The sequence below is a fragment of the Eutrigla gurnardus genome (assembly GCF_963514095.1).
Source record: "Eutrigla gurnardus genome assembly, chromosome: 8".
Lineage (NCBI taxonomy): Eukaryota > Metazoa > Chordata > Actinopteri > Perciformes > Triglidae > Eutrigla > Eutrigla gurnardus.
The window spans coordinates 16,669,542-16,691,052 of NC_139922.1; the positions used below are offsets into that span (position 1 = coordinate 16,669,542).

The window sequence follows — 21,511 nt, forward strand, 5'->3', positions numbered from 1 at the left end:
TAACGCTTATCAATAACTGCCTCACGCGATTTCTGATCAACCTCTATTAAGAAAAGACAACCCAAACGTTCTGAAAGACGTGTATGTAGCCTATAAGGTCTTTATTAGAGAGCAGACTAATGAATCATATTTCTGTTGGCGGCAGCCACCTCGGGAACAGCGGGAACCTGCAGCCACACAGTCCTCTATGATGCAGGCTTCTTTATCACCTCTATGCTCCAGCTTGTTTTTTTTTATATGTCACAATAATGTGACTATGTGGCATGAATCCAAGCTTAGACGAACCTGGATGTGTCGCTAAGAGCCACGTAGAACAAAACAGCCTTTGTCCAATAAACATGACACAGTAAAACTGATTAGATGTTTACTGAAGTCTTCAATCGATTCAGTAGATCGACCTACATACTAGAAACGTGAATGTAGAGATACAGTTAATTGTGAATTATTTAAACTGTCAGGGTTACTTTTTTATTTGTATTTTTTATTTTCTGCGGGTGCATCTTTACAGCCATGCACACTTGCCAAACTTGGTTCTTGCGCAGTCCAACTGCGCTGTTACTTAGGAGATAGCCCAGGACGCCGCTGTGGATGTAGTCAACTTTGGCAGAACTAATAGAGGATTTTGTGTGATCGTTGACACGTCAAACTGGAGAGATGGAAAAACTCCCTTTATCAGCTTTACGCGGTAGGTCTGCAGTCCTTTTTGATTTTCTTTGTGCTGACAAACGCGGATTTATATGACAACTTTTAGTATCGCGACGCAAACCATCGCAAAGAGGCCCGGATGTCCCACTTTACAAGTCTAAACCCTCACGATAAATAATTTATCATGTGTTCCATCAAAATAAGACACCGAGTTTTCTGTCAGTTTTTGAGTTATTGCGTAAATAGTTCTCGATGCTGTCCGCCGCAGTTCCCCTTGCTGTTTGCTCCGGTAGCTCCACGATGGCTGGACACGTTACGTTAGCAGTGGCTGGCTGTGCTATTTAGAGATAGAGGCCGAGGTGATGCTCACACTTCGCGGAGTGAGTGAGACGGTGATGAGGCAGGCAGGTTTGGGCACGCCCAGGTCCCCTGACGCCGCCTCACAGGGACTACATTGGTGTGCTCACACCAATGAATGAACGTGTGTGCGTGTGTTTTTTTGAATTACTTCCTCTCCTTTTTGAACACCTATAAGATGATCATCTCGTAGCTTGTCTAGTCTGTCTTATGTGAACAGTGTATTTCATTCTGTGTGTGCAGAGTGATCTGTCCCTCACCAGACTACCCATCCTCTAAGATGTCCCAGTCCACTATTACTGAAGAAGGAGGCACCTTCGAGCACCTGTGGAGCTCCCTGTGAGTGTCAACAACACCTGCTGGCGATTGTTTTACTCTCATATGTTCGAAATTACAAAAATGTATTAAACGTTTGAAATACAATAATCATCACCTACTTTTAAGTGAATGAGTAAATTATGATATGATTATTCCAAACTGAGCATCAATTCATGACTGTCTGTATAGCATGTAAGGGCAAGTAAACCCCTTTTTGGGCTGAATAATTAACATATTTATTCAAGGTTTTGGTATGCAGACATAATCAAAAGCTCAGAGCAAACGCATATCTGCATTTTATATTCATCTCTTGCTTTCGGTGCGTTTTGCTGCACATGAGAAAATGTGATTCATATTTCCGATTCTTGCTTAGTGTTGCACTGAACCTTCTGGAAGTTTTCCCATTGCATTTTATGAGAATACAATAAATAATATCACAGCAGTTTTAATATTAAAAATATTTTTATGATATCCAGTCTAATGTTGGGCAAAAATCTTTTATCTCAAGTCTTCTTTTTTACTTCTAGTCTACTTGGGAAATACCACATTGTCTCCCTGTAATAAAACAAGCAGTTCAGAAATATTCTTTCATTTTTTTCAAACAATAAAAAAGTAATTTTCTTTGCTCAGCTAGTCATGTGACATGCTTGCGCTATGTTAATTTTTTGAAAGCTCATCCCTCGTTTCCTCAACTTGTATCGATGGCGTCATGTTTTCATAGGGAGCCAGACAGCACCTACTTTGAGCTTCCACCAGGCAGCCAGCCAGGGGAGCGCCCAGTGCCTTCTGTCAGCACCCCGGGGAGCCACCGCAGCGCTACGGAGGTCTCCATGGACGTCTACCAAATGAGGGACATGAACGACAACGTGATGGTAGGAACATGGGTTCACATTGCTGTTCACTTCGTATCGTTGTGGTAAATCTGTTTTACTTTTGCTGTTACCTGGAGTGTGTTTTCCTCCTCTCTGTCAGATGTTTCTTTCTTCACTTTAGAGGACATTACACTGACTGACGTTAATTTCCTGGAGGCTTACCCTAGCCATGACTGCTACTTGCCTAATCCTAACCCTTAACTTTACCCGAACCCAAACCAAGTTTTCACCTAAAATAAGTGAAGTTATGGGGACATGCATTTTGAGAGGTATGTGGCCACAATGAGACGCACATAAACACACACAGCCACACTTCTAAAGATCTTTTCTTTTCCCATTTTGTATGTTGTGTCCTTTTACATTTTTTTCCCTCCAGTGTTGAGGAGTTTCCCTCCGCTGTAGTTTCCCTCTTCTCTGCAGCCTTTTCCCTCTCTCTCTGTCTCCCTGCTGAGCAGGCTGGAGGGGCTGTGGGGAGTGTGTGTGCGTGTGTGTGTGTGTGTGTGTGTGTGTGTGTGTGTTTAGGGATGGCTAATTAAACCCCTTTGCTGCTCCCCCGTAGAGCCATCTGTAGACTGGGCTGTGTCTGTGCAGTTAACATAATCAGCATGCATGTATGTTTGCAGGTGTATGTACCTGCATATTTCTGTTCCTGGAAGGAAACGTCATATCCACAGAGTATGCCATCTTTTTATGAATGAAGCTTTTGGCGGTATCACACAGATATGGGCAGTTCATTTGTTCGCTTGATCAGTCTCCAAACATGAAAAGGGAAGTTGTTTCCAAACACTCCCATGTTTCCTTCCCCTTCAGATCTAGAATATTGGTAGATCTAATCTTTAAGTGGGCCTGCCAGGGCCTGTCTGGGCCTGCCTGGGCCTGCCTGGGGTGGTTAATGAATAGTCATGGCAGAAATAAGGGGGCGGAGCTAGGATTTGTTGTTAGGTGCCTATGCAAGGCAAGTTGAGGTGGCCCAGACAGGCAAGGGAAACAAGTTGAGGGGAAGAGAGGCAGGGCATCCCCTGCATCCTCCATCATGTCCTGCTGCACAGAGGGACAGCTGGCCACATGGACTCCACTCTTACAGTCACTCTTGACCACAGCAGACTGTAAGTCCTATGACAGCCGGGTCACAGAGACATTGTAGGAACACCCCATCTTGTCTTTCCAGGACCATAAGATGCTGTGTGGCGTGGTAAGTGGAGGTTTATGTTTATGTTTTTGCATATGCAGGACTTTTTCTCAATGTTTGAAGATAGTGAGATAGCGAAGAGATGGTTTGTGTTAAGGAGTGAAGAAACTCTGGTATTATTTCCAAATTGTTGCTCATCAAACATGGACCAGGGAAACGGGGGATTTGTTTGTGCTTGTGACTCGTCGTCCTCTCTGAGAGCGGGTTGATATTTCAAGATCAAGCCTGCTTCAGCTTGTATTTCTTTTCATGAATGCATAAGTGGCCGTGGCTCCTTGCCTTTGAACTAGTGTGCTTATTCTAGTACAATAGATATGTATCCTGGTATAATGGAGCTCGATTGATCATCATTACATCAACAAGTTGGATTCTTTTGGAAAGATGGATGGTGACTCATGTCCCTGAATCACTGACACGTGTTGATCCAACTACATGCTGTAATGGCTCACCGGTGTTTTCCTTCAAATCCTCTGCCATTAAGTCTATAAAGAGGAAACTATGAAGATATTTTTTTTAATGATACAAATTCCACATGTTTGCATGAATGTGGACCTCTCAAGAATGAATGGCACATCCCGTTCCTGCACTTTGCCAAATATTCCCAACAGGGGGCAACCTTCTTAAACATAACGCCACATTTCACCTCCTCTCCTCCTCGCCTTGATCTAACATAGCTCGTTGGGACATGCTGCAGTTTTGATGCCATGTCATCATTCATGTAGCCTAATTTTTGGTCATGTTGTTTCCTTTATGTCAACAGGGCCATATAGCAACATGTGGGTCCTGTGTTGTTAACTATTTAATAAGTAGCTGTAAACAGAGGCATTCAGCAGGGTGATATTCTCCTTAAACCCAGCACATAATGTTTCACTCATCTTGACAAGTGAGGGTTGTTGTGGCGGGCTTATCTACGTCTCCAAATGTTTTCAGCCTTTAAAGCTCGGCTTTGAGTGGCAGCTACCAGGAAGGCTGCCCATAGGGGACATCAGATGCTGTTGGGATGGGAAGCTTCAACACACACACACACTCACACACACACACACACTCTCACACACACACACACACACACACACACACACACACACACACACACACACACACACACACACACACACACACACACACACACACACACACACAGGCAGCAGAGGATTTAGCTCTGTTTCAACTTGTTACGGATCAAGTTTAGGTATTAAGACCAAGCACACCTGTGAGCGGATGGGTCTGTGTGACTGTGTGTGTGTGTGTGTGTGTGTGTGTGTGTGTGTGTGTGTGTGTGTGTGTGTGTGTGTTTTTGACACACACCTGGGCTTAACTTGCGCCGTAAATCCCCTTGGACAATACTCATTCGGAGAAGATTTCAAAGGTAGTCAGCTATTAATGGGAGGACAGAATTATTTTTTATACACCTTTCATGAGAAAATAAACATCAGGGCACAATAGCCTACACACTCATTTTCATGTTTCATGAGGGTGAACACATTTGTATTGCAGCAAATTTTATAAGGGCCTATATTTATTCCTATACAGACATGAGACACAGTTAAAGCTGCCAATAACATTAATTTTCTATATCAAAAAAGAAAAGGAAAAAAAATAATTTGATTGATTGTTTTCTCTGCAAAATATATAATAAATAGGGGGAAAAATTATGTAATCCAAAATTACATTCAACAAAAACCTCATTAAGGACAAAGTAAAGATACAATTTCTCACATTTGAAAACCAGTGTAAGGAAATGACTATTAATTCAATCAAAACAGGTATTAGTTGTTTTGAACCCAGCTGTCTGTATGACATGTGTTGCATTGCATGTGTGTGAGTGAGTTAGAGTCAATGTATAGATCCGAACGCCCACTGCATCCTCATTTAAACTCGACAGTTTGCATTAAGTCTAGGACATTGACCTGTCCCTTTGCTTTCATCTGGTGAACCATGGTATGAAGTTTAGTTTACATTTCCTTGTGTAACTTTGTCTTAGATTTTGTGTCTGTTAGTCGTCATTGTCTGATATTAAAAACATAAAGCAGGTTGGTGTTTTTAAATTATAATAATTGTTATAATTATTATTATTATTATTAGTGAATAATGAGATCAGCAACCACAGTCTAAATGAACATGAGGTGTGCAAGGGGGGAACCAGGTGAAAGATACCGCTGCTTTCATGCTTTCAGCTGGCATACATATGTTATCTTCTGCACTTTGTTTTCTCCAGGTGCAAAGAGAATGAAAAACCATCACATTCTTGGTGAGAGATTGTTGCAGTTTTGTGCTTTTTTGTGGCTGACAGGTCAAGGAGGTTATTTTCATTTAAATGTCTCAAGGTGTGACGTTTAAAGATCGTTTTACTTGCAGTTCGAGCTGCAGAGGGCATTTCATTATTCCTTTTTAAAGCAAATCAGATTCATTTTAAATTGGTGGCATTTTCTGTGTCCAAATATGAATATCTGTATCCCCAAAAACATTATTAATTTGTTAAATAATTGGGGCTGCTGCCTCTTCGTCGACTAAAAAAAAGTAAAAAAGTAAAAAGAGAAAAGGATACAGTTACTAAGGCTTTTGTTCCAACAATTTCCATCAAGCATTAATGATTTACTCCAAGGTGTCCAAAGTGCTGCTCAGTCCTGACTGCTGATTTAATTCTTTATTGATATACAATATCAATAGGGGGTGGGGGGGTCTGACCCTTGAACTCTTGTTCTTTCATGTGTTTTCTCCTCTCTCTCTCTCTCTCTCTCTCTCTCTCTCTCTCTCTCTCTCTCTCTCTCTCAGACCAGACAGTGTTTACTTAGTGCAGGCCTTCACAAGGTGTTTAGGAGCATGTGTGTACATGTGCCGTCTATGTCTGGGCTTGCCATAATTAGAACGTTCTCCCATTTTTTGGGTTCCCATCCATCTTTCCCTCTCTTCTTCTCTCCCCTTGTCTCAGTCTATCGCTTCGCTCTCTCCACACCAGTCTTCACCTTTCTCCCTGTCCTGACTGTACACTGTGTCTATGTCTGGTGTGTGTGTGTGTGTGTGTGGGGTGTCCACTGATGCACACCTCACATGAACTCTCTGGTTAGGCTATGGTCCCGCACTCTCTTTGCTTTACTGTGTTTGGACGTTTCTGACTGAAGAGTTGACCAATGAGACTAAAGCAATAGAAGATGTACTACGTGAAAAAGAAGGTAAAAATTCTTATTTTTTCTTCTGCTTATAGGGAAATTGTGTGCATATATGATTGTGCATTTGTGGCATTTTCGGTGGCAATTATTTGACACATTTATGAAGAGTACAAGCAGCAGGGGTAAATCTAGGGATATTTTTTGAAATCTCTCTTTTTTTTTTTTTAAAGAAGGTCGGTTCGTCTTGTTGAATGTGAATCAACTGTTTTCAAATTGAGTGGATAATGGATGGGTGTTAAAGGAAAGTAATAGTCTGATGTTGAGAGGGTGGGCAGGAGGACTCACAGTACTGTAGCCGGCAGTTTGTGCTTCTGACCTTTCGTGGCTTTAATTCTACTAATGTGGCAGAGAACCAATAAATGAACACGATGTTGAAAAAAAATTATAAATATAGCAGTTTTCCAATCGCAGTGGCTTCTGTGGTGGTTTGTGTCCAACTGTATAAGTGTGTCGCCACCACACACACGTCAGAGCGACAAATCTTCCCTCTTCTCAAACACAGTGGAGAGGACAAGAGGGGAATGGCAGGCAATTAGGCAGATTACGCCTGTGTTTTACAACTCATCCTATAGCCCCGAGGAGGTGACTGTGGGGAACTCACTGCTACCGCCACTCACTCACTCACACACTCACTCATACACTCACTCATACACCTCAGTTTGTGCCTCTGCACTAGTCATAATTTTATCAATCTCAAAAGTCTTCTCCATGATATAAATCACTCCCAAAGTGCCGAGATCACAGACACACGCAGCGTCACACTACCCATAACTCCCTGTAATCTGACCTCCATTTAAGCCTCCACGCCCCTGTCTCTCCCACATCTCTACCTGTGCCCTCCCTCCGTCTCCCTCCCTCCCTCTTCACCTCCCTCATTGTCTTCCCTCTCCTTTTCTCCCCAGTCCCAATACAACTTGCTGAGCAGCAGCATGGAGAGCCTGGGGAGCCGCGCGACGTCCGCCAGCCCCTACAGCTCTGAAAACGCCTCCTCGTCGGCCGTGCCCACCCCCTCACCCTACTCCCAGCCCAACTCCACCTTCGAGGGCCTGTCGCCTGCCCCGGCTATCCCCTCCAACACCGACTACCCCGGACTGCACACCTTCCAGGTGTCCTTCCAGCAGTCCAGCACCGCCAAGTCTGCCACATGGACCGTGAGTACACTCACTTTCTTGACTTTGCAGTGTGTGTCTGTCCGTGTTTGTGTTTCTCTGTATTTTTCTTTCTCTTTGTCTTACTGAGTAACTATTGTGCACACACATAAGCAAGCACACAAATGCATTATTTCACATACACACACACATAAACAGACAAACACTCACACCAGCACGTGTGCATGTGCAGGCATGCAAGAGAAAGTTGCGCATCATTCAGTGATTCATCATGTCCTCTACTCACCTCTCGTAGTCAAATCGAATGTGCAACAGGGAAAGTGTGGTGGGTGGTCTGGAAAGTTTTAGTCTTTAGACAATTCGTAGACTCAATCTATCAAAAGAATAATGTCTCTTAAAAAACATTTCTGAGACAATTTTATCTTGTAAAGCACAAGGTTAAATATTAGTGTGAGAAGTTACTCACACAGTAGTTTCCTCTACAGTATCATTCAATATTTTAGAGTTTATGTAAAATTAGTGTAAATCCAGGGATTATTGCATATATGCATATATATATATATACATACACACACACCCTGGACAGGTCTATCACAGGGCTAATATTAATATTAATAATATATGATATATATGATACTGAATCAACATCTGGTATTTGTTCTAAACCTTTGGGTCATGCTTCTTACTGGAGAAGTTTCCACATGTTGAAAGGAAGATTATCTTTGGTTCTTCAACAGGGACAATATGATACATTTACATAATTCAATATACAGAAATGTAACAGAATTATTCTGTTTTTTTTTCATCAGTGCAGGGTGGCAGTTTACTACTTAGAGGATATATTTTACTATTTTATAGGGTAGAATTAAAAAAAGAAAAAGACGGTAATACGTCACCGAACCACACAGCTTCGTTGTGATGTAAAGGTGGTGAAAGACAGGTGAAATGGGAGCCGTGTAATTTGTCATGAACTGATGAGAATTCATCCCACTGAAAAGGTGTCACCTCTGACTGTCACACAGTTGACCTCCTTGAAACAAGAGAACCAAGAGACAAACTGCACATCCTTCCCCCTGGAAGAGTGTGTGTGTGTGTGTGTGTGTGTGTGTGTGTGTGAGGGTTCAGACCTGTGAATGTCTTGTCATGATTGACCGAGGGGCTCCTCCGCTGCCGTGTTTGCTGGAAGTAACCATGCATGGTGGGCTCCTTTACTCAGCCCTCGGTGATGTAAGACGATCCCCCTCTGGACATTAGAGTGGTGGTCTTTGACCCACTGCTTTTCTTTCTCCGTCTCTTTCTTCCTCTGGTCTTAACACACACTCATGGCTGTCACCTCTGGCGCCTAAAGTTTCATCCTGTCTTCTCCTATAATGTGTCCATCATCTCCTTTCCCTCACTTCCATTCTCTGACTCGGGTCTTTCTCACGGCCAAACGCCATCAACAGGAAAACATGGGCAAGAATTATTATCGTGTTTTACCTGAGAAATGACTGCAATGAAATAAAATCAGAAATATGTCTAAAACTTGTTTCAGCCTGTTAGGTTAAACATTATCCTAACATGCCTTCAAATTTACTTGCCTTATACAATCCCCTACATCTGATTGGTTTACTGATTGGCGTTTAATTGAAGGGAGCCTGCCACCTTCTTTAATCACCTGCAGTCCTATCTAACCCTTTTCAACGAATTCAATTATCCCAATTTTCTTTGAATTAACGTGCCTGAACAATTCAAGTCATAGCAGGTATTTTTTTTTACCATGAGAGGAGAGACAAAGGACATTTTGACTGGCACACGACTTAAGCCACAGATGATGACGCAGCAGAAAAGGATTTGTGAGGAAACCTGTGATTATTCAGATTCCTCTGCTGCTATTAAACAGGAGGGGTTAGGATGAGAGAGAGAGAGAGGGAGGGAGAGAGAGTTTGTGATTGCTCATAGCTTTTATGGAGTTTACTGCTAGTTTTCATGTTGAAAGAAAATAGATTACGGTCAAGCCTCTTGCAATGAATATGTTTCTACTAATGGGAGGGGATTTCCCAAAAATAACACGAGGGTGTGTGTGTCTAATGCTCATGTTTGTTTGTGTGTGTGTGTGTGTGTGTGTGTATTAATGGAAAATTCAGTGCAAGGCCCAGGTTTGAACATGCTTGAAACAAAAGGATGGCTATGTGGACCAGATTGAGTCACCTTGATTGAATAGAGGAGTTACCCGTCATTGGGTTTCTTGAGGATTTCTTGTGGCCTCAGGCGGTGGGGAATGTGGAATGCCATAGGGGCATATTGACTATAGTCAGTTTCCTATCCGCCCCTCGTCCCCACCTGTCTGCCTCCCTCTAAGAGCGGATGGCATGCGGTGCTTTGTGAGATTGCAGGTATGCAGCTACCTGTTGCATCAAAGATTTCTTATTAAATCCCCTCTACTCAAGTTGTCAACTAAATGATTGATGGGAGGTTTGTAGCCGCTTACAAGTGGCCACCAAGTCAGTCCGCATCGACTTCACCATTCAAAAGTGAAAGAAGAAAAACCGGGAGAATAGATTTGACCAGAAGACAAAATGCTTTTCCCCTCTCATCTATCATAATGTTTCAACATACAGTAAGTCCATTCAAGCCCTTGTTAAGCTAGTCTGGTAATCTTCCAGTCCCCCTCCTGTCTCGTCAAGACACTGTGCATTAGTGATAATAGCTCTGGAGCTCTGCTGCTCTCTTGCCTCTTGAAGATGATTCCTTGGCTTGGGTGCAGACAAGCCTCACCACGGCTGGAAATAAGATCTAACAACTCAGCCTTGGCGAATAATAAAACTTATTTCTGTTCACTCAGACTTCAAGTTATGTGTATGTGTGTGCACGTACAGTATGTGTCAGGAGTGGGAGGGGGCGTGATGTGGCGGGTGCGGGCTCGAGCATGCACTGCTAGGCGGCTTGTCAGAAGCTGCTCTTCCCAGCTATTAGCCTCTCTCCGTTAGGATGCAGGTCCCAACACGCCCTGCATAACGCATCCTTCCCTTCCTTTCCAAATGCATCATCTGCGGCCACATCACCGTTGGCCTTCCTGCCGAGCATCACATCTGGGAAAACACACTCAATAAGGATTTTTCACACACATTTCGGTGGTCAAATTTGTTTTATTAATGACAGCACACAAGTAAATGCAAGAAGTTGTTCAAGTTAAAGAAAATAGCCTCCAGGAGTGATATCTTAAGTAATTTAATTCATGTTAAACAGTGTGTAAGGTCCAGTATCAATACTGGTCTATTCTGCTGTGCTTAACACTCAGTGTAACACTGTATGAATGCCATGAATCTAGAAGACCTTTATAATCACCAAATGCACCCTTAACAATATGGTGAATGAACATTATACTGTCGATAAAAAAGGGAAACTTTCCAGTGAAATTCTTAATGAATTGCTATGTGAGGCAAAAATGTTTGAATGACTAATCAATTATTTCAGGGTTAGATATTTAACTACAGACAGCCAGGATTAGATAATAGGTGTTTAAAGATCATTACATCATGCTTTATTTCCCTTAAAAGTCTCATAAAAATAAACCGTCATTTTAACAGCATTATGACCTCAAAGAAGGTGTAGGATATTCTCTTCTATATTGATTTGAATGAAATATACAGACTAGATAGAAATCCAGCTGAGGCTGTGTACGGCATAATGTGCATCAGCTCTCTGCGCCTGTGTATTCAATATTGGGACAGTTAAGCAAATTTGCGGCAGGCAAGTTGTTGCTTGTGTTTATGGATGACGGTCGGACAATTATCACCTTGTCTCCAAGAGCCTGCCAGGACCTGCCTCCACTGGTCCACCACCGCATAGAGGCAGGGACAGACGGCCGGATGGATGGATGGATGGATGGATGGATGGATGGATGGATGGATGGATGGATGGATGGATGGATGGATGGATGGATGGATGGATGGGATTGCAATGAAAACGGAAAATAAACAGTTAGATACAGCATTATACTGTGCTCTTGTAAAGTCATGATCAAATGATCACATTTTGGGATGAATTGCTGGATGAGCTGCTGCTACATGTATTGCATTGATCAAATTACATTACAATACATTACGATAGACAGATAGCTGAGCTGAACTCACAGATGTGTGTGGATGCCTATGCCTCATCAATGCATGTGCACACTAGTCTGCGTGCTGGACGAGTTGAGACGTCTCCCACGGCATCTCTACCCCGGAAGACTGAAACAGAAAAAGTAATTTATGACTTTTCATGCACTCTGCGATGTTCAAAAACGACATCGCCAAACACGCTGATCCCACAACTAACCAAAAGATCTTTTCTTACCCTGTGTGGATAAAGAACCAAACTTTTTGTTTTTTGCACGGGTGCCTTTTTGAATGACCCGGGACACGGTTATACATTATGTCATAATGTAGCTGAAAACGTGGATATTTTTTATACTCTTCTTCTTCAGGTTCTCTAATGCGTGACACTTGTGAGTCAGTAGCTAAAAAAGCGTGGCATTGGTGACGTAGGGTATTATAGATTAGAAAACACAAACAAACCGAAACAAATACATTAAACCACAACCATGACAGGATATCAGTGAACTGCATTTCCTATGTTCCCCTTTTCAAATGCTCAGGGAGATAATATTCTTTCTGTTCTGTGATCATGCTGTAGAGCAAACCTTTGGTGATCGGTTTTGGAGATGTGGTTGTTGTTCCAGGAAAAGTCCTCTGGTCTGTAAATAAAGAAGTCTGACTGCTGCATCTCAGAGAAATGATTTATTCATGACATGGACAGGCTGTTGAGACTTGTCAGGGAAGGCTAGGTGGGAAAAAGGTAATGCTGCGTGCAGGTATTTGCATTGCCCTCAAGGGAGAACTCCTGGCTAAGTGTGTGTGTGTGTGTGTGTGTGTGTGTGTGGTTGTGAGAGAGGGGCTTAGTAACGGCGTCACAACAAGTAATCCAAGCAGTTGTTGTTGGAATGACTCTTCCCCAGCCGTTATCGGGCCAGAGGCTGTCTGGTGTCTAGGAGTCAAATCCCTGGCCTAACAGTGGGACATTTTAAAGTCATTACATTTAAATTTGAAGAATATAACTGGTCGTTATGGAAACTGAACAATTAAACCCATTCTAAGTAGCAGTAATGTGCAGAGGGGTCAAAGTACGAGAGTCCACAACAAAAAGTAAACTGTATTTAATATCCAGGAACGCATGAGCGGGGAGAGATGGATGTTGAAATCAAGGGCAAGAAAAATAATTTGAATTTTGATTGATTATAATACACTAATACCACAAGACAAAATAGCATTAAAATTTCATATGCATCTTGATTTGTATGTACTCTCTATCTGCTATCGGGTACGCTATTACATTTGCATTCGGGGCCAGTGTAGCAAGTCCACACAGGACAACTGTCTCCAGTTTTTTCCTGGAAGGTCTCACTTTGATTTCCACATGGGGATGTTAAAGCTTCATTCCTTGTCCCAATGTCTTTGGATACATCGCTACTGGCATTAACAAACATACATCCATGTATGCATGCATGCATAAATGCTCATAATCTAAGGAATAACTGACGACAGCTCATCATATTCTCCTTGAGCTTTACTTATTTAGTTATCTTCCTTTTTTTCCAGCTTTTCACAGACTGAGACTCAACCATTTTTTCTCCATAATGTCCTTTTGAACTTCTGCTTCTCATCCAGCTAGCATCTCACATTAAAACTCAAAACCCAGTCTGCTGGATAATAATTATTTATGCATTCTAATAACACAGTAATTACCTACACAGACATGCATTTACTGCTGACAGTTTACAGTCCTCGTGTATTTTCATTTTCCTCTTCCTTTAATGTGCTCCCTTCCCTCAAACGACACAATTTGTTCTTCAGTCATAATTTTATGTGATAATTACAGTTTCCTGTGGTCACAACCCATTATTGTGTCATCATATAATCACCCAGCTCTTTATTTGTCCACCTTGTCTTCTGTTATTTAAATATGTGTTTGTCTGCTGGGCTGATAGGTAGCTGTCAGAGGTAGCACAGTCTTCCCTACGTTCCTCCTTCGATTTACCCATAGCTACTTCGTGAGATCATTAACATGAAACTGAGAAGACACAACTTTAGAAAATATGAATGTGAATGTTTCTTGCACAAGCAAATTTGAACACAGCATTTTGTTGGACAAAGCATTAATTCACACTCCCGTACGACTGACTGATTGTGATGCTGTCAGAATATTCAGGGTCGATTGCTCTGTCATTGTATCACTGCAAGGCATATATAAACGTGAGTCTCTCTGGTGCCGTGTGTGTTCTTTCCCCAACCAGTACTCACCCTTGCTGAAGAAGCTCTACTGTCAGATTGCCAAGACATGTCCAATCCAAATCAAGCTGTCCTCATCCCCTCCGCATGGCAGCATCATCAGAGCCATGCCTGTCTACAAGAAAGCAGAGCACGTCACAGAAGTGGTAAAACGCTGCCCCAACCACGAGCTAGGACGAGACTTCAATGATGGTATGACCAACAAGCCTGGTCCTTTGGCCATAACTGACTTTACTTGGACATTTCATACTTTTCCAGCAATAATATCGCCAATCTATGTGAGCCATTTCAGGTTATAAATTGAATGACTAGGAGAGGAGAAGGTGTGTAAATGCTTTGACTTAGATCAACCAACTGTGCCCTCACCTGTTCATCCATCATTCTCTCCACAGGTCAAGCAGCCCCGGCCAGTCACCTGATCCGAGTAGAGGGGAACAACCTCAGTCAGTACGTGGATGATCCCGTCACTGGCCGGCAGAGTGTCTTCCTGCCATACGAGGCTCCACAGGTACGTGACTCAACAGCTACTGTGTATCAAAGAGACACACAATGCCGTGAATCAGGGAAGGGACTCGTGAGCTCAAACATAAGACAGTATGGTTCAGAGTGAATGTACAAAATATTTGGGGTGTCACTATTTTTATGACGCATACACCACGATGATTTACAACCATCGCAATGTATATGAAAGTACCTAATATTCAGCCCAAATGTCATCAAATCCACACAATGGATGAGTGGAGCTCATACCAAAGAAACAGTCGATTTCTCTGAGGTACTTCATGGGAAGCACATCTATAAATAAAGATGCCAGGCATGTCCAAACAAGTGCAAGAGTGTGAAATCATGATGTCTGCAATTGCACCTCCGGAGGTAAATGAAAAGCACTGTCTCTCCTCACTTCAAAGTGCGCTGCAACACTGCCCTCTGGTGGGGGATTGCAATATTTACTGTATGTAATGTAATGTGAGGTGTGTGCAGATGATCATGTTAAAATCAATTGTTTCACTAAACCGACAGGTGAGCCAACTTAACGTAGCGTCTAGTCATTGGTGGGAATCGCTGCTTTGTGTTTCAGGTGGGTACTGAGTTTACCACCATCCTGTATAACTTCATGTGCAACAGCAGCTGTGTGGGCGGCATGAACAGAAGACCTATCCTTATCATCATCACTTTGGAAACCAGAGAGTAAGTCAACAAATTACAATTCATACAGGCAGAACGTTCAAATAAGGTTCTTCTTTTTAATCCAACAAGCAATTTCTCAGTTCTTTCTCTCTGGTGGTGGAGATTTGGATTTCCAAATGTTTTACAGCAGTACATACTGGCAAATGATACAGGGCAAAACCCACTGACCCACAAATCAAGGGGAAGATCACATACTACATTAAACAAATCCGATTATATATTACTAACTACTTAATATTCAGTACCATGTATTACTCGAGCCGTAAAGTACATTGTGAGAATATTCAGTGCATATCCATAGAGCATATTTCCTCTTCTTCTGCAGTGGTCAAGTGTTGGGCAGAAGGTCGTTTGAAGGTCGGATATGTGCGTGCCCTGGCCGAGACCGCAAAGCAGACGAGGACCACTTCAGGGAACAACAGGCCCTGAATGACAGTGTGGCTAAAAATGGCAGCGCCAACAAGCGCAGTGAGTCGATTCAAACTGAATGACGTGTTTGATTTTAACTGCACATTTAAATAGCCATATGTTGTGACATTCGTCTGGTATACATTCAACAGTTAGCATAAACAGTCCAAAAAATCTTCAAAATGAATGAGATTGTGAAAATGTGTCAGAAACCTGTTGGATCATAATTCAAGTTTCTGTTGTCTGCAGACTTCAAACAGAGCCCGCCAAATATTCCCTCTCCAAATATTAACATGAGGAAGAGGCGGCATGGAGAAGAGGAGATTTACTATATACCCGTAAGAGCCTCTCACACTGTTATTATGAATACATTGCATTTGATCAAACACTGAAAACAATTGTACCAGCTTTCAAAGATGGGCTCACCTGCCTAATGTTATTGTATGTGTCGTGTGTGTGTGTGTGTGTGTGTGTGTGTGTGTGTGTGTGTGTGTGTGTGTAGGTTCGTGGTCGGGAGAACTTTGAGCTGCTGATGAAGATTAAAGACAGTTTGGAGCTGGTGGAGCTGGTGCCGCAGCAACTGGTGGACTCCTACAGACAACAAACACAGCAGCAACTCCTGCAGAGACCGTGAGTCACTGTAGCACACATTTCTTTATGACTAGGTTTACAGCTGAAGTCTATGAGTAAGTCAAGTTATAAACTCCAAATGGAGCAAAACGAAAAGCAAAATATAGAGTCTCGTTGACTTCATCAAGCTGAAGTGTTTTGTGTACTCACTGAGAAAGCGACACACACATTCAGCTATTCTCTTCTTTTCTCTAGGAGCCATATCGCATCACCCTCCTCTTACTCTCCACTGTCCAATATGAACAAGCTTCATGTCCACGGAGGCCTCAACAAACAGCCCTCAGTTAACCAGCTGGTGGGGCAGCAGCCCCAGCACTCCACTGCCCCCAACTCCATGGCCCATATGGGTGAGTATCTGTACATGTGCATTCAAATCTGAAGCACATGTTTTCAACCACTTTGGTATAAGTTTTCAGAAAATATCAGGGCCAACAGAGCCCACATGTGCGATGATAGTTCTGCTTTTTGTGCCATTCTGCGGCTCATTGACCTCCGCTCCCATCTCTCCCAGGTTCAAACATGCTCAACAGCCACCACATGCAGGGAAATGGTGATATGAACGGTGGACACGGCAGTCAGACTCTAGTGTCTGCCTCCCACTGCAGCCCGCCCCCTCCGTATAACCCTGACCCCAGCCTTGTCAGGTACCTCACCCTCCAATGACACTGCTTATTTATCCTCCTGTAAACGGCCTGCAGACAATCAGATGCACTTGTTGGGTTTAAATATGAATGCGATGGAACAGCTAGAACAGCTAGTTTGTGCGGCGGTGTTCGTAACAATTTGATCAAACAGGTTTTTTTTGGAAAAGTTCCTAAATTGCAGCATCATGTGTCTAGATTGAACGGTGTTATACAGTTGGTTTGATTTGATTCTGGCTGATTTGTAAAAGGCTTTCACGGACATCACAAATCTCCTCGCAACAATGGCTGATGGTAGTCCACTGGAGATTGGCTGGAAGGAAATTATGTCTAGACATAATTAAGGGAGGGATGGAAAAAGGGCATGACATTTAAAGGATGTGTTATGGAAGTAGGTTCACTCAGAAATGTTTTAAGTAAAAGTTACGTTAGTTAGTTAAGTGTGTATTGGTATGTTACGTCCCTAACTTTGACCACCATAAAAACGGTCCTGCCTCCGGTCGTATGAGATATGTCTTAAAGTGTCTATCTTTATCTTTGGAAGCTGACGAAGGGACATTTACAAACAAAATTAGTGTTCCTGCCTAAGCCGGCTCCTATTCAGTGTCTAATTTAGATGTGTTGATCAGCTCCCATTCAAAAAACAGCACATGAATCTATTTACTCATACAGTCAAGCTGCTCTAGAGTTGTAGACCTCCACTGTGGCTGCCAGAGGCTTTGCTTTGTCACCCAGAAGCCCAAACTTTGTGTCGTACACGTAGCTTTGTTCAACACTGTCATTGTGTAAACAGCCATCCTTTTCAATGCACTACAGCGAATTTTCTTCAAAAGAAATTTCCATTGTTTAATTTCTGTTTAATTTAAAAACAGTTTTGTTCATAGTTTTTTTTAATGTGTCAATGCAGTCGTTTTAATACTTTGCTTTTGCAAGTTTCAGATTTTTTGATACAACTTTGTCCAACTTTTTTTTTGTTTCTAGATTGTTATGTTTATTGTACAGTTAAATTGTACAGTTAGCTTCTTTTTTCGATTACACTGTATGTTGCCAAAACATTAACATTTCATGTATTTATAATAAAGGTTCTTCATCAAAGCAAGAATGGCCTTGAATCATTAATATAAATGCATGTTTATGGGTTTACATCCATTGCATCTATCAAGATGTATAGTTTCTGCACACTTGAGGCTTGAACTGTGGCCTAATTATTTCACTCCACTTTGAACTGACAATAAAAGCTTCAGTAGATAATGATGTTACATAACAGAATGAGGTGCCTCATTATCAAATTAGTGTGGTCTTTTCACAGCTGCACCATGCATCAGTGTGACTGAAGATGGTTTTTAAAGTCCTACATTTAGCTTTGTACGTGTGATCTGATGGCGGTCTAAGCAGCCCTGCTTTTCTCCCCTTACAGTTTTTTAACCAGTGTGGGCTGTCAGAACTTCATTGAGTACTTCACCTCCCAAGGCCTCCAGTCTCTCTACCATCTCCAGACTCTCTCCATGGAGGTAACCACTCTGTTGCTGCACTCACATTTTCACAGTGAAAATAACATTTTGTCCTGTTTAGAGCTCCAGAGAATATAGAGAAAAGGGGGAAAGAAAAGAACAAACAATAGTAAACATGAAACTATCGTGTCCTTTAAAAAAAAAAGAATTTGAGGAATCATTTTTGATCGTACTTTAGGTAGTTTTTTGGTGATGTAGAGCAATGTTTTAATGAGCAGGCCCCAAATCAAACCCACGAGGATGCACATCCATTCTTATTCTTTTCTTTGTTCTTAATGTGCTTACACTCCAATGTCTAACTTTGTGCCGTCACCAGGATTTAGGTGCACTGAAAATCCCGGAGCAGTGTCGCCTTGCCATCTGGCGAGGTCTGCAGGACATGAAACAAGTCGCTCCCCTCCAACTGCCTGCCCCCACTCATCACCACGACTACCACGGCCAGCAGCTTCTCCGCTCCAGCAGTAACATGACTGCATCTGCCATGGCGGCCATTGGGGCTGCCAGCGGGGAACTCCAGCGTCAGCGCGTCATGGAGGCTGTACACTTTCGCGTCCGCCACACCATAACCATCCCCAACAGGCCAGGTGTGGTCGGGACATCAGGGATGGCCGCAGCTACTGATGAGTGGGCGGACTTTGGTTTCGACATGCCCGACTGCAAGCTGTCACGTAGCAAGCACTCCATCAAGGAGGAGTTCATGGAAAGTGATGTTCATTGAGCCTGAAGAGAATCTTTGGATCCAAGATTGTCATCTGCATCAGCCTATTTAAAAATTAAAACCTGTGGATAGGGCCTTAACGTTTTACTTTAGGGTGTTGCTGTCATGTTTCAGTCAGTGATATTGCAGAGAATCAAGTTCCATTTTGATTGTGGTGTATTTCAATGTGTTAATGCACTTTCCTGTGCAATCTTTGTTTCGTGCTCGAACAGTTGTTCCACCCAAAAGTTTGAACAAGAGCCGACACAAAAGGACGCCTAAAGTCGAAATAGCAAATACCTCTGTGGCAACAGCATTATCAAGGCAATGCTAAACACATATGGTCTGGACTATACTTTTTGGGACTCTGATTCAGTTCATGTTAATAAATGTTGTATATTTTTTTCTGGAAAACTGAATGTTGATTGGTTTCAATGTGCAATAATACGTGTATACATGTTCTTTTACAGCATCCAGTTACATTTCATAGTGAACATACGACGTAGCAATTTCACAATCGCTCAAATGTCACAGTAGACGTATCACCAGTTCATGACTTGCTAGTTTCAATTTTGTATTTGAATACACACAATTACTTCTCAGCTGACTTATTTATTGTTCTTTGCATTTTCTTCACATGTACAAATGTATATAATGTATCTTGTTCTCGACTAGATGTGGTTGAAAAGGGGTACTTAGATCAAAATGGTGTATCTCCTGTTTGAAGCCAATGTAAAGAATTGAATGTCAATTCTGGTAAAAAAAAAAAAGTCATAGCTATGGGAACACATAGTCATGTGTATTTTAACGGATATGATAATGTGATGACTTGTAGTTCAGTACACCCTTATCATTTCGTTGTTTAAAACGTGTTTTATGGGCTTTGGTATTCATAGTGTGTATTCATGAAAATTAATAGAAATCACAGTCAACACGTAATATCAGAAGTTAGACACTGCATCCATTACTTTTTTATGAAGCCATAGGAAACACTGTAATTCTTGTACAGAAACATTGTAAAGCTGTTGAGTCAAGTGCAGTCAGTATTATATCTTAATAGCAGCAATTCATTCAGAATTGAGTGAATAATAACTTAAGAATAGCATCCCTGTTTACCAAGACAGTAGACGAGACCATAGAATTTTTGTCCTTATTTCTGTATTTTGAACAACCTTGCAGGGCAAGGTCCTCATATATTGATTATAGATAGTTGTGTACCTAGTATGTATCTTCATGGCACTTGTTTGTGGATATTTAATCCCAACATTCCAGTTTTATTTCTAAATTTGCCGCCAAGCAGGATTAATCATTGTGGAGTTCTAATGGTGTGATTACTACATGACTTTGTACCATAATAACGTGTATGGTTGTACCTGACTTACATCAATTTTCTTTACAAAGGCTTTCTCACATACAAAGACACACATCCCTCCACACACTTACCACCAACTGGTCAAAAGGAGCACTTTAATGCTTTAAAAGAAAAATAATTTAGGATTATTTGTGCTTATGATCAGTATTATGAACCACAATGTAAATAGAAATGGTGCTTGTTTTGATATCTCTGGTAAGTTTTTTGTTATCAGTTTTATAACGATTATTAAGACGTGTACTTACATAACTATTGCTGTTCATCAATGTCCTCTAGTTTCTTAGAGTTTCTGTAAAGTTTAGTGTTTTTTTTTCTTAAAATCATGGATATTAAAATATTTGCCTCTCTTTAATGTGTCTCATCATCAAAGTTGAAAAGGAGTTTAGACTAATTACTGGTCTCTAGATTAATTTGAATGGACATTTAACCCTTACATACTTATTGGGACATTTGAAAGCAGTAAAACCTAAATACCCTATACCCTAAATGTCTTTCTTTTAGCCTGAAATTCAATGGCCTTTCCTAAAGTGACCCTAAATACAAAATTAATTAAACATTGAGGCTGTTCCGGGTCAAATGTACCTGTATCTATTGAAATGGATTTTAGATCCACTAGTGTGGGTCAAATCAAGGGAAATGGTGGTTTTAGGGAATCTTGAAACTGTGAAACTGAAAATGCCATGTCTGTGTGTATTTTTATGGGACAGTGGTGACAGAGTTCCAGGGGGATCTTGACAATGTGTGTTACCACCACATGTGCCCAGGGAAAGAGTAAGACAACATAGAAGTGATCATGTATGGTGCATATAAGGAACAGAAGACCCAGAAGAACAGAAGAACACACAGACACCTGCAAGCACCTGCAATGTAACCAAATAATCTAAAAATGAACCAATTTGAATCCATTTATTCTGAGATAACTGAGATCAAAACAGATGTCAAAAGAGGGGTTGGGGGGTTATAAGATTATAAAGTTGCCTTTTCAGTGACTGAGGATATGGCAGCAAGACTTACCGCCACCTGCGTTGATTACAACAAGGGGGAGAGAGGACTTTTCTTCCTAGTTTGCTTTTACCTACAGCCCCAAAGGTGTCTC

General features: G+C 41.8%; 1 protein-coding gene across 3 annotated transcripts in view; it reads left to right on the top strand.

Moving 5' to 3' along the window:
• tp73 (tumor protein p73) overlaps positions 1 to 20,738 on the top strand; it is a gene marked incomplete at its 3' end in the record, with an annotated part of 24,561 nt that extends 3,823 nt beyond the window's left edge. The window contains exons 2-14 of one of the 3 annotated variants that reach the window (XM_084015789.1): positions 1,246 to 1,341; positions 2,042 to 2,192; positions 7,451 to 7,699; positions 13,974 to 14,160; positions 14,361 to 14,476; positions 15,047 to 15,156; positions 15,482 to 15,624; positions 15,814 to 15,902; positions 16,067 to 16,194; positions 16,390 to 16,541; positions 16,706 to 16,838; positions 18,253 to 18,346; positions 18,663 to 20,738. In XM_084015789.1, coding sequence (XP_083871915.1) covers positions 1,246 to 1,341; positions 2,042 to 2,192; positions 7,451 to 7,699; positions 13,974 to 14,160; positions 14,361 to 14,476; positions 15,047 to 15,156; positions 15,482 to 15,624; positions 15,814 to 15,902; positions 16,067 to 16,194; positions 16,390 to 16,541; positions 16,706 to 16,838; positions 18,253 to 18,346; positions 18,663 to 19,064 — 2,050 coding nt within the window. Of the gene's footprint in view, positions 1 to 1,245; positions 1,342 to 2,041; positions 2,193 to 6,332; positions 6,552 to 7,450; positions 7,700 to 13,973; positions 14,161 to 14,360; positions 14,477 to 15,046; positions 15,157 to 15,481; positions 15,625 to 15,813; positions 15,903 to 16,066; positions 16,199 to 16,389; positions 16,542 to 16,705; positions 16,839 to 18,252; positions 18,347 to 18,662 lie in introns of those variants that run through there. The other 2 variants (XM_084015790.1, XM_084015791.1) reach the window with 2 other exon arrangements.
• Positions 20,739 to 21,511: the final 773 nt, after the last annotated feature.